Below are 13,049 nucleotides of genomic sequence, written 5' to 3'. Positions count from 1 at the left end.
ACAGCATCGAGTCTTCTGCTGCCACAGGCAATGACACTGTACAGCTAAGTCCATATGTTTCTGTCTCCTTGTGCCTTCTTCAGTCGTTAGTTTGCCTTGCTTTTGGCTTTGCAGGTGTACCGATTGCCTGTGCAGGACTGCCACAAATACTCGGACTGTGAGAAGTGTGCCCAAGCGAGGGATCCGTACTGCGGCTGGTGCGTGAGGGAGGGCAGGTGAGTGTGCCGGGCTTGCTCCTTGCAGGCAGTGCACCTGCTCCAGGTTTGACATGTGCTGTGGGTGTCTGCTCGGTGTGGTGATCCCAGCTCTTTGTGCTCAGCCTTACTCTCCTGACAGTCATTTAATTTTATCATGCAGACATTGATATCAATATTCTGTGTGCGCAAAAAAGTCCTCGTTGACTTCTTCAGATTTGATTAGTTTGGGAAAATAGATGCTTTTCTGCTGGTACTGAGAATGATTATGTGCCTTCTAAATGTATGTTTTATCACTCTTTGAACTGTACAGTCAAGTGTTCTCCTAGAAAATAAAAAAGTGCTCCTTTTTTCAAATTCAGAAAATATAGTATATATTTTAAGTATATCAGGAAAGTGTAAAAAAGAGCATAAAAGAAAAAACTGTTCCATGTCTAAAATACAGTGTATAGCTCAAATGCTGGTTTTATGTAAACATCATCTATTAAGATATGTAGCTGCAGGGAACCCTCACCTACCTGTAGGAGAGCAGAAAGTGACATTTTGCTGACTATCTGCAGAGGTTCACTGAATGAGTATTCAAGCACATGTAAACTAGGACAGCTCTGAACAGCCCTGGAATGCCTCTTCTTTACACTCTGCATTGATTGGAGTGCCGAGAGGGAAGAGCAGTCCTAAGACTCTCTTTTTGACTACTAAGTTAATTAACCCCTTGGCATGAGTGGTTGGGAATTCGTGATTCTAACTTCTTGCTGTTGGAACAAAGGGGCTGTTTAATTATAATATGCAGATGAATTTCAGGCTTCTACTTTCCTGCCTGAAAATGTGAACTATAGCATTAGGTTACCTATCAGCCTGATGTAGCATAATATGGAGCACTGCAGAGAAACTTACGTGGAGTGTGCAGGTTTATGTAATATACTGTAACTCTTCCAGCCCAGAGTCTCAGTTGCTGTGGATGAAACCTGAGAATTTGGAATATAGCCTCAAACTCCTCCTGGGCTGCCGGGAGTTCAAGGCCATGTCATATATCATAAAAAAGGCAATTTTTCTCAGATTTCCCTTCAGGTTTCTGATATGACCACTGACCTCAATATCTCAAAATATTAATGGTTTCTGAGAACAGGCAAACGTGAATTTTCACATTTGTTAGTATTTGTTTCCAATGGCAAGAACAAAGTGTTTCATTTCTGGGTTTCATGATCACACGCAGCACTTAGCCGTGTGTTTAGGGATATGTTATGTGAATGTAGACTCTATGTAAATGATTTGTTTAAAAGAGGTTTGACAGAGCTGTGCAACAATTGCACTGTGTTAAAGCCCCTGATGAGTTAATAGTTGACTTTCTGCTACAGCAGCCAGAGATCCTACAGCATTTTCTCTTAAACTTTGCACAGAATAGAAAGAATACACATGAGACTCTCCCCACTTCAACAAGCTTTTTTAGCCACATATGCAGCTTCTGTACTGCAGCATTTCTGCCTGTACTTGAGCTGGGAAAATCTCCCAGCGTTTTTGGTGAGGCTGCACGACAGCTCTTGTCTTCCTGTAAGTGTAACAGTGCCTTGGCAGGGAGACGTCTTAAACGGGCAGGAGTTAATGAAAGCATTTGCTACGAAAGTAACATTTTTAGGGTTTTCACAGAAGTTCTCCACAAGCTTGTGTGCCCCCAGCAAAAATTCTGTAGCATTTTTCTCCCCTGGGTGTTGTCTTACCAGTGGCAGCACATAGGTGTCTGCCATTTGACCTGCAGGAAAAAACCAGTCTGTGCCCACTCATTCAGGGTGTTGTTATATATTGCACTGAAGATTGTCAGCTTGATTTCAGGCGGCTCCATTGCCCAATGGTTCCTGTGCTATCACTGCCTCTGTATGGATTTGGGTTGTCTAATTCAAGGCACTGCTCAAAATCGTATGAGCACTTGCTTTTGACATGTCAAACCATCGATAGTAATTACACCACTTATTCTTTTAAAAATTCTCTAATAGCAACCCCACTAGTCAATATTAAAGAAAATTTGTAGTCATCTTATGTTGTAATTTCAATCTCTAATCATGCAAATGTTGCATAATTCAGAGAAGGCAGAGTCCAGCTATAATACTGCTTTGGGGTTTGTTCCTTTTTTTTTCAGGTGCACAAAGAAGGCAGACTGTGGAACAGCTGATAAGGAGAACCACTGGCTGTGGAGTCCAAGTGGCACATGTGTGACTATCATTAGCGCAGACCCTATGAATATGAGTCGCAGAGCTCCTGCTAAGGTATAGCAGGAAAATGCTTTCCTTAAACATTCTTAAAGCATATTGATGTGACTACCAGAGAGATGAATATGTGCATTTCTTTATGCACAGTTGAGACTAGGAATAGCAGAGTGTTTTGGTATCTCAGTCTCTGTCATTTCTCATAGTGCTCTTTTTTGCCTGCTGTTCTTGCCGGTTGCAGTTCACATTTTTGACCTCTGTAAACCAAAGTGATTCACTAGTATGGATGATAAAGCACTTACACTTATCTGAATATTATGGAAGTGTTGCACAGTGTTGTATAACCCATAAAAAGTAAATAGTAGGGGAGATTTCATGCTGCCCTTTCAGCTTACTTGAGCATGAACTTAAGCAAGCAGTGAAGCCATAAGCTGTTGAATTAAAATCAGCAGTAGGTTTGCCTACACAGCGAAGTCTGTCTGGGTCCATGGAGCAGGTAAATTCAGCATGCAAAACAAGTCTGTGGCAACAAAACTGAGTTTCTGGAGTGTGACCTGGGTGTCATAGCTTGCTCTAATTCCAAATGGAGCATGCCAGTGCAGACTGAGTGCTTTCTGGGGTGTTCACCACGTAAAATGAATAAAATGGCTTTTCATTCCTCTTAATCAGAAATAAAGAAACTTTCATTCAAGCAACTTTAATTCCCTTTCTAAATGATGTAAACAGCATTGTGTTAAGGCAATTTGTATGTTAAATATAAATATTAGTAGACTGTAACTGGTTTCGGTGAGAAAGGGATAATTGTCTTTTCTACTGGCAATACAAAATGGAAAAAGTTAAACTGTATAATTAACACAATTGAAACATTAAGTCAAGGACAGCATCCCAAAATTCATTTCAATTCTTTTCTCTCTCCTTGTTAAGTTTTCCCATCTCATTTTACTTTTAGTTTCTCAAGTGCTTTTTTTTCCCTGAGGGGGTTAAGGTCTCACCACCACTCAAAAATCCCTTTTCACCATTGGATTTTTTGCATCTACATGGAGTCTTGAGGAAGCCACTTTTTTGTTCATTCCTTTCAAACTCCAGCATTTCCAGCCTATCCAGCTCTGTTTTTGTTATTCACTAATAACACCTAAGGTTAATGTAATATTAATTAATTGTGTCAGGGTTTAAGTGTTAACCACTCTGTTTACTGTTGCTAAACTGGATGCTGAGGACAAGAATAAAAGGCATTGGGTGTGTCTGTACAGACAATTTTGTTTTGATCTAATGAATGGCCAGAGGTTTTTGTATCAGACTAGTTCAACGAAGATCCAGCCTGCAAAAATTGGTAGAGGTGTAAGAAGAAAAAATTATGAGATGGGAAGAAATAAAAGTTGAAAAGGAGAGCCAAGTTATGTGATGCTAGCTGAAGTATCACCTTTGAAATTGAAATTCTCTGATTATAAGTGTTACTGGGTCTTGGCTCATTTCTTTCAAATATTTTACCCTTTTTAAATTTTATTTCCAGGTGGAACTGACTGTAAGTCCACTGCCAACTTTGACTGAGAGTGACAAGGTTTGCTGTACATTTGGTGAAACAGTGCATTCTGCTCAGCTGAAAGAAGGGGTTATTATCTGTGATCCACCTGATATAATTCCACCAACACCAAAACATCAAGGTAAAGAAATATTGCTACCCTACATGGATAATAAGAGAAAGGAATGTAGGCTGCTGTTTCTAAGGTGATGCTCTTATAAGAGGTGCATTCAAGGTGGAGTTTTTTCCTCTTCCAGTCCCTTTCTCCTGATGGTCTGCTGCTGCTGTGTCAATTTGCTCAAACTTTCTGTTGATATATTTACAAGCTGTAGCATCCCCAATGTTTCTGCCAGGAACCTGAAACAGTAGCTTGGTAGAGACATAGACATGGAGCCAGAGAGGTGCTATTCTGTGTCCCAAACAAACAAAACCAAGTTACTCTAATCCAAGCCTAAGCACTCTGACTTGTGGGGACAGAAGACATGCATACCTGCTTCAGCTGTGAAGGAGTTCATGACTGAGTTCTTAATTTTGCTCTAGTCAACAATACTTGTGTGGCTTTTTCTCTGGTTCATGTCACAAAGCTATCCGTTCTATCATACAGCCTTCTGCCTCTTTTTCTGTTTGTCCTCCAATTTCTGCAGCAGTAGTCCTGGAGGAAAAATACTTGATCATATAATTAAAGACTGCATCATTGTTCTGAACCATTGATTATAGGCCTAAGGTCTGTTGCCAGCCATAATTCTGTGCAATTTCCTAGATAGTGCTTTGTTCATGCTTTAATTCTACATCTTGATGCATAAACACATGGCATGAAACTCGTTACACAACACTGTTTATTATGTATCAAGTTAAAAAATCTGAAGGGAAATATCAAGCAAAAAACAGGTGCTCTTACAGCTCACAGACATACCCCTGAGGATAAGTCTTTTATATGTATCATAGCAGTCAAGAACTGTCAGAGTGGTACATAGAAACACTTTTGAAGATAAGTTTCAGTTCTCTTAAGGCTGAAACAGGTAAAAATCTAGTTTTAGTTGCAGGGAGGGTAATTATGTTAAAATCTCATCACTGAGTTTTACGCTAGCTGGGGTATGTCATGGTATCAGATTCTGCTGAGTGTTAAAGCAGTACTCTGTTATCTAGGGCCAATTCACAATCCCTAAATATTTTGTAAAGCAGGACATAAAGCAATGGGGTTGATATATGTGATCTCTTGATGTCACCCAGCATTAAATGTAAGATTAGAAGCCTGTCAGAGAAGGCATTAAAGTAAGCAAGTCACCTAGAAATAATACAATTCTCTGAGTTGGTTTCACATCTGAAAGCCTATTCCAAAGTAATACAAGGGTCCTCAGAAAGTCAGCAGACACCAGCAGAAGGCAGGCAGCTACAAATATTCACAGAACCACAGAGTTTTTAGGGTCAGAAGCAACTGTGGAGATTACCTAGTCTAACCCTCCTGCTAAAGCAGGTTCACCTAGAGCAGGTCGCACAGCATCACATCCAGGTGGGTTTTGAATGGCTTCAGAGAAGGAGACTTCACAAGCTCTCTGGGCAGCCAGTTCCAGTGCTTTGTTACCCTCAAAGTAAAGATGTTTGTCTTCCTATTCAGATGGACTCTCCTGTGTCCGTTTGTTGCTATTGCTCCTTGCTCTGTCTGACAGCTTCTGGCCCCATCCTTTTGAGACCTGCCCTTAAGATATTTGTATGCATGGTGTTTTGTGTGTTCCTGGCAGCATGTGACAGAAAGTCCAGAGCTATCCAGTTACTGTTAAGAAGCCCTATTGATGCTGGAAAAGTCTGGGTTACTCTGGTTGTGGTTGGTTCCAAAAGAAATTTCTAGGAAGGATGCCTTTTCTCAGTCCTGTTGTTGGGAAATCCCCTGTCATTCCTTTGAGTCTGAAATATTCAAGTGGACCCAGTGCAAGCTGAGGTAACTTCCAGCCAAGCAGCTGGTGGTCTTCCAAGAACCTGTTCAAGGAAAGCAGAGTTTGAAATTGCTCAATAGCTTGTGAAATAGCTTGTCATAAGGGTTTAATGATTTCTGCAAAAGGTATTTCAAACAGTTTCACTCTAGTAATAACACGGAAAAGAAGTACATTTGTGAAGAAATCATGTACAATAAACTGAAGCTCACAAGTGCCTGTGGTAACAGTGTTGCAGGCAATCTTAGGCATTAACCACAAAGATCACTTGCTTGAATTCACATGACAACAGTCTTAATTCACAAATGAAAGAAGTAATTTTACATGCAGACATATTCATATTCAAGAAAATGTTTTATTTTAAATGACTGTTCTTGTGCCAGTTTTCATCTATGCTCAATTATGTCCTTACTCAGTTTTCCTTGTTCTTCTAGACTCCTTAAAATTCTAGCATAATGATAGCACTGCTGAAAAACACTTCCATAAAACAAAGCTATTCTTTAATTTTACTTCTTCTCTTTCTCCTGCCTCTGCTTTTCTTTTGAGAACTGTGTGCTGAAAATTTTTGTAAAGTTTAAAAAGACAAAACAGAACTTACAGACTTAAAGTCATGAGATCCAGAGTGTCAACAGCATAGTTAAATATTTGCTTATGTCCTGTAAAATAATAAAACTGTTATCATTGTATCATTCAGCTCAAGAGCTGAAGAATTCAACAACCACTTGGATTTTTTTTCTTTTGTGATAGATCATGTTTCAGTTCCACTTCAGTTAACCTTTGAAAAGAACAAGATTTTTTTTGCATCGCATACTTACCCTTTTTATGACTGTGAAGAAGCTATGAATCTTATTGAAAATCAGCCGTAAGTATTTCACTTTAAGTGTTTAGATCCTGTAGCTTGGTGTCTTAGGTAACTGGCACCTGAGTTACTCAGTCATTTAATAATTAAGCCTTTGGCACTCTCAAAATTTGCCAGTGTCCAAATCCTTCTTCTTACATTTTAATGGAGTTTAAAAATGGTTGAAGGGCACCTGGTGAGCCAGCAACATAAAGCACAGAACAGAAATGTTCACGGCACATATAATTAAGGCCAGTTCATTGTGTTGCCATTTCTGTAGCTGCTAATGTGTCTGCAGGTGAGAACATGGACATCTGTGTGCCTATTAATAATGATAGTTTGGTGCTTTGGGTTGCAGTGTATTCAAATAGGGCAGGTGCAGCCAGCCCAAGCCTTTTGTTCATCCTTATGCATGAGGGTTGATAAAAATAATTTCCAGTCTTCTCAGGCTTGATCTCAAAGTTTATGCAAATACTATGGTTTTCTTATCCTTGCTCAAATATTTATTTTAGGGATAAAATAGCTTTTTTGGGTACTTGAACTGTTCTTAAGAAGTTTTCAGCTTAATATAGTAAGGACACTATAAGAGACTGGTCTACCCTCCATGAATAAATATGGAATTTCATTTAATTTTCTTGTTAGTGGGGGAAAAAGCCTGACAATTTGTCATGACTACCGTGTTATATTTGTAGATGCTATTCTTGTGCAAGCAATAAATGGAATTGCCAGTGGGACTGGAAGAGACATATCTGTGAAGAGTCCTCTTCAATACCGGATGTGATTAAACAAAATATGGTAATGTTTAAAAATAAGGTTATTAGGTTTTTTAATAGAACACTTCAATATTTTGTTTGCTATATCTCTCATACCAGTTGGTATTTGAAAATGATTCTAAAGTTAACTCCAGAAGTTTAAGGTGGTTTTTTTAGTGACAATGCGGGGGTGGGAATTTAAGGGTGTGATTGAGGAGGGGCAGTGAGACTGAATAACTCCTGAAAGGATATTTCTGTTCCTTTTACTATTTTGCTTTGATGGGAGGAACCAGATTTCAAGGCAGGGAGAGATAATCACCCACAGCTTTGACATACGCTGCAGTCATTTTTAGCGTGTCTAATTTGAAAGGGTGTAATCAAATCTGTCACTGTATTTTAAGCATGAAGTTCTTCAGAACAATCATTCTATTGTCCAAAGGCCATTGGAGCTTGTTGTGATAAGACTTTTTATTTGTAATAACATATACAATTTTTTTCTCCCCAGGAAGAAGAATGCCCACAGTTTCTAAACCCTGACCCTCCAATAATACCTATGGAGTACCAAACAACTGTGTATTTTGAGGGAAAACATCTAGATTATTACCAGGTAAGCAGATTAATTCAAAGCTAGCTGTCATTTGAATGCCTCGTAAACTGCATCCACACCCCTAAACTAAAGGACAAGTTCATGTGCCTTGGAGCTCATGCTTGTAATTTAAAGAAAGAAAAGAGCTACACATTCAAGTTTGATATAATATTGGTTACTGGTAGTGTCACCACCAAGAGAGACTCAGAGCTGGAGAAAATACTCTACTAAAATGGAGAGGTGGTTTTCAAGAATGTAAGTTGGACCTACTAAAACACTGGATAATTATTTTTCATCTAATGATATGAGAGGAGATGTAGGATTTATGCATGTTTCACGTTCTTTTCTAATTAAATACTTGGTGGGTTTTGTTGCTATTGTCCTAGAATGACATCATTCAGTGTGCTTAATTCACTTTTCACCATTCAAACACAAAAATGCACTCAGACATTAAATGTTTCTTAGTTTGGATAAAACAAACTTCTGCTTGTGTGTGTGTGTGTGTGTGTGTGTGTGTGTGTGTGTGTGTGACCATCAAACCAGAAGATCAGGTATTTTCTCAACCATATCAAAGGCTTCTCTTTCTTAGTACTTACTTCCAGAAAATAAATTACAAAGCTTCTACGTCATATAGACCCCAAGGTTTTAATGGCTTTATAGCCTAGACAATGCATAAAATGTTATTGTTAGTTGGATTAAAATGAAACTTAAAAACCAGTTTTTGGGTGATAACTCAAGTATTGTTATCAGTTTCTATTCCTTGTTTCTGTGTTGTCTTTGTGTAAATGTGAATTGATGATAAATGCACTGGGGAGTGCATCAATTTCATTATCTACTGGTTATCTATCAAGGGAAAGAATGCTCTTGATTTTTGAGGGTTTTTTTTTTCCTTTTTCAAATTAATGTACTGTATAGCTTCTAAATTCCTTCTATCACCTCTGCTGCTCCTGCCAAGGGATGGAAAAGGGTCAACAGGCCTGAAGAGTAACAATGTAAAAAGGGTATTCAGAGAAGTGTAAAAAGCTGCCTTTAAGCACTATAATCATATGAAGACCATGATGTGTATCACTACTATAGACATATATGAAAACTATGCTATACAAACATATGTTCAAAAATAAACATTTTTGTTTGAAGACCTTAAAAGATATGCAGACAACAAAATGCAAATTTGGCAAATTTGGTTTGTTCTCCAAGATGCCGAAAGTGGTCCCTGGTAGGATGTCTGGCTGTGTGCAGCATGTGGCACCCAACACCTCTCCTAAACCCACAGCTCTCTCCTAAAAATTGAAAAGTATTTCAGAGATTATACTCATATTTCTTTTGTTTAACATTGTGAAGAGCTGCTTTTCTTCCCAAGAGGAAAATCGTTTCCTGCTCCCTTGGTATAACTGGAAGAACCCATTCTCTCTCCAGAACAAATTCAGGGCAGATGCATAATCTAGACGTGCTGAATTTGACTTCTAGTGGACCCTTATCCTCCAAGGAGAAAGAGCAGCAGGAATGCAAAAACTCCTTTGTCTAGTTTATCATTCTATGAATAAGCACTTTAGTCTCTCTGAACTACTAGTAACAAAAAGGAAATGGAATAAAGGCTGATGGGTTTTTTTTAATTCTGTGAGATATCAATTGCATTTAACAAATGCAGAGACACATCCTGCAGATTGAATGCTTTGTCATGGGTACCAGTGTTTAACAATTTACTTACAGAATGTATTTATTTAACTTGGAAATGGGAAGGCTTATGAGGAGTTCAAGTCTCTGTAAGAAGTCAAGGTGAATGCAGAGTCCCAAAACTGGAAAGATGCTGGAAAGCAATGAGTGTCAAATAATGTCAGAGTAATTTTTCTTGGGTGAGAACCATGTGAAAATGTCATCTCTGTCATGGGTTCAGGTCCATGTTTCCTGGTACAGAGTTGCCAGGTGTTTTTAAGTCAAAACGAAAATGCCTTCAGTGACAGGACTTGAATAGACACACAGAGTAACTACAGCTGTATGCACAGATCTCTAATATATGTGATAACAGACAAATAAGGCATGAAATAGTTGTAATCATACAGGCACTCATGCCTGTGGAATTGTGCTATTAGAAGCAGTAACTTTGATGACTGAAAGAGTTCATTTGAGTAAGGGCATAACTTACACTCAGCCTTTGGTAAACATCTCATGGAAAACAGGATAGCTCAGGAGAATCCATGGAACGATATTTTGTAGGGGTTGGCCCACAGCCCAAATGCAAAATAGCATCTGTCTTCTCATGTGGAACAATTTTGCCACAAGATATGATGGGCATTACAGCATCTTTGAAGCTAGTAGTCATGCAGCTATGAGCACATTTAACATCTTTATTGATTAGAACACTGATACATCCATTTTCCTTGCCTAAATTCTTGCTTAGAAAAAGAAAAAAAAAGTTAATGTTTTGTTGTCACTTTGAATTACTAGTTCTATTATCTTGGTTTAATCTGTGCTTTAGTTAAAAGGGCAATGCCCACTCAGCCTTACCATGGGTGATTAAGTGCACTATCTAACATTGTGTGTATAAGCATCTTCATTTCTAGGTGGAGACGAAGAGTGAGGCCTTACCTAGTGAGTAGGAGAGGTAAATGGCTTAAAAAACTGAGATTGCAGAACTATATCCAGAACTATTTCTATACTGGAAGTATAGAAACTTTTGTACTTCCACTGGGGGTGGAAGTATAAGCTCACTGACACATTTTGTATGCGTCTCTTAACTTGCAAATGCTTAAAGCACAAGGAACGATCACCTCATAATAGCTTCCACTGGAGGGAAATAAACTAAAGAGGAGAAGCTGTTGACTGTTTTTCTGCCCCTCCTTCCACTGAAAGAATTTTAGTGGGAAGGAGAGATAAATCCAAGCTGTTGTTCTTCTGGGAATAGCCCCATCCAAGACAGGCAGAGGGAGGGAAGTTTAGTCATATTGCATGCAATTTCTAAGAGGAATTCTCCAGCTGAGTCCTTGAAAGATTGGCACAGTAGGAGAGACAGATGTACCAGCATCAAGATAACCTTATTAGCCCGCCAAAGATTTTCGTTAAAAGTAATTTCCCATTTGGATTTGTCTTTGTCATATGTGTCTGATGTGTAACCTGCTTCCTAGTGTTTGCTACACATCTTTTACACCAAAACTACTGACTGTGAGCTCTGTGGCCTTCTGCTCAAGAGCCTGGTATAGCAGCTCCTGATTTCAATGCACTCCAGGTATCAGCTGTCACACACATGGAAGCTCCCCTCCTCACCCACAGCCTGCTGTTAAACTTGTGGGAAAGCCTTACACAGCAGCAGCAGAATTTTGAAAAATACATGTTATATTAAAATATGTGGAGCAGGGAAAACAAGGCAGCATTCCTAAAAAAAATATTTGTAAGGAGATGCTTTAAAACTTGGACTATGTATATGTTTTCTGTAAGGCAGAATGAGCTGTAAAAGTCTCAGCCAAGGCTTTTCAGAGCTCAGTCCATAGCTTATTTTCTATATGTAGCTTCTAGAAGAAAGAAGTAAAAGGTTTGTTTCCTTCTATAACATAACCACCCAAAGACTCGAGTCAGGTCCTTTACCTGGACAAAACATGCTGTCCTCCTCAGCCCCAAACCTTGGTGGGCTCATGTCCACTGCCCAACCTGTCCCAGGGAAGGTGCAGTAGGAAAGCTTTCCACTACACTAATTAGATAAACCTAGTGACCCATGAGTTACCTGTGGTTCCAACATTGAAGAAGTAGTTACAAGTAAAAGGGATAAGATACTCATACACAAAACTTTGTTGATAGCAGGAGACAATGTACTTAACCTTTGGAGCAGAAGAGAGGAATGGGATGACCATTATTTTGTTGCCATGTGCTCTAAGACTCAAATGGGTCTGGTCAAAACCAGGGACTAGTCCTTTACATCCAAAATGGATGTAAAGTTGTCATGAAGTCCAGCATGGCCACTGACAAGGTCCTGCAGCTGGGTCAGGGTAATCCCCAATATCAATGCAAAGTGGGGGTTGAGTGGATTGAGAGTAGCCCTGTGGAGAAGGACTTGGGAATGAAACATTCGATGTGAGCTGGCAATGTGCACTTGCAGCCCAAAAAACCAGTGGTATCCTGGGCTAGATCAAAAGAAGTGAGGCTAGCAGTTTTAAAGTGATTTATCTTCCTCCAATCCACTCTCCTGAAACCTCAGATGGAGTACAGCATCCAGCTCTGGAGTTCCCAATACAAGAAAGATGTGGGCCTGTTGGAATGGGTCCAGAGAAGAGATACGGAAATGATCAGAGACAGGGTGAGAGCTGGAGCACCTCTCCTGTGAAGAAAAACTGAAGGACTTGAGGTGATTCAGCCTGGAGCAGGCTCCTGAGAGACATTTTTATGGACTTTCAGTGTATAAAGGGGGCTTATAAGAAAGATGGAGAGAGACATTTTTCCAGGGCCTGTAGGGTCAGAAAAAGGGGCAACACTTTTTAAACTGAAAGAGGGTAGGTTTAGATAGATAGGGAAGAAATCTTTTTCAGTCAGGATGATGAGGGACTGGAACAGGTTGCCCAAGAAACTTGTGTGGTTGGATGGGGCTTTGAACAACCTGGTCTAGGGAAAGATGTCCCTCCCTGTGTCAGGGTGGTTGGACTAGATGATCTTTGAAGGTCACTTCCAACCCAAACCATTTTCTGATTCTGTAAAGGTGAAGGTTGTCTTGTCCCCCAGTGAGTTCTCATTTCATTAGTCTTTACCAACATAACTGTCTGAAAATATCCTTGCTGCTCATTTCTTTCTAATATTCTTCTGGCAAAGCTGTTTGCACATCTGTCCTATGGGCAGGAAAGTGACCCAGCACAGAAACAGTGTCATGGGGTGAGGTTTTTAGCCAACTAAGTTCTACTGAATCACAGAACGGCCAAGCTGAGAGTCTTGTCAGGGCAGTGAAGGTCAGTGTGTGCTATGGCCTTAAGACAAGAATTAATAGATTTAGAATCTAGGGAGAAGAGAGGGGAAGAAGATGTCTAGGAGGCATTTGATGCTCTGCCCGTAATCCCT

At 39.6% G+C, this 13,049-nt stretch overlaps 1 protein-coding gene across 2 annotated transcripts in view; it reads left to right on the top strand.

The window, feature by feature from the left end:
• The window catches only part of PLXNB2 (plexin B2), a 172,101-nt gene that overhangs the window by 101,153 nt on the left and 57,899 nt on the right, over nucleotides 1-13,049 (top strand). For both annotated transcript variants that reach the window (XM_085041794.1, XM_085041802.1), the window contains 6 exons: nucleotides 115-215; nucleotides 2,326-2,452; nucleotides 3,903-4,053; nucleotides 6,587-6,701; nucleotides 7,370-7,472; nucleotides 7,935-8,036. In XM_085041794.1, coding sequence (XP_084897920.1) covers nucleotides 115-215; nucleotides 2,326-2,452; nucleotides 3,903-4,053; nucleotides 6,587-6,701; nucleotides 7,370-7,472; nucleotides 7,935-8,036 — 699 coding nt within the window. The remainder of the gene's footprint in view (nucleotides 1-114; nucleotides 216-2,325; nucleotides 2,453-3,902; nucleotides 4,054-6,586; nucleotides 6,702-7,369; nucleotides 7,473-7,934; nucleotides 8,037-13,049) is intronic.

This window comes from Lichenostomus cassidix, chromosome 1Aa (genome assembly GCF_008360975.1).
Source record: "Lichenostomus cassidix isolate B80296 chromosome 1Aa, HeHo_3.0, whole genome shotgun sequence".
Taxonomy (NCBI): Eukaryota; Metazoa; Chordata; class Aves; order Passeriformes; family Meliphagidae; genus Lichenostomus; species Lichenostomus cassidix.
Note: the sequence above shows the minus strand (reverse complement) of the source record. Positions and strands in the feature narration are given on the sequence as shown.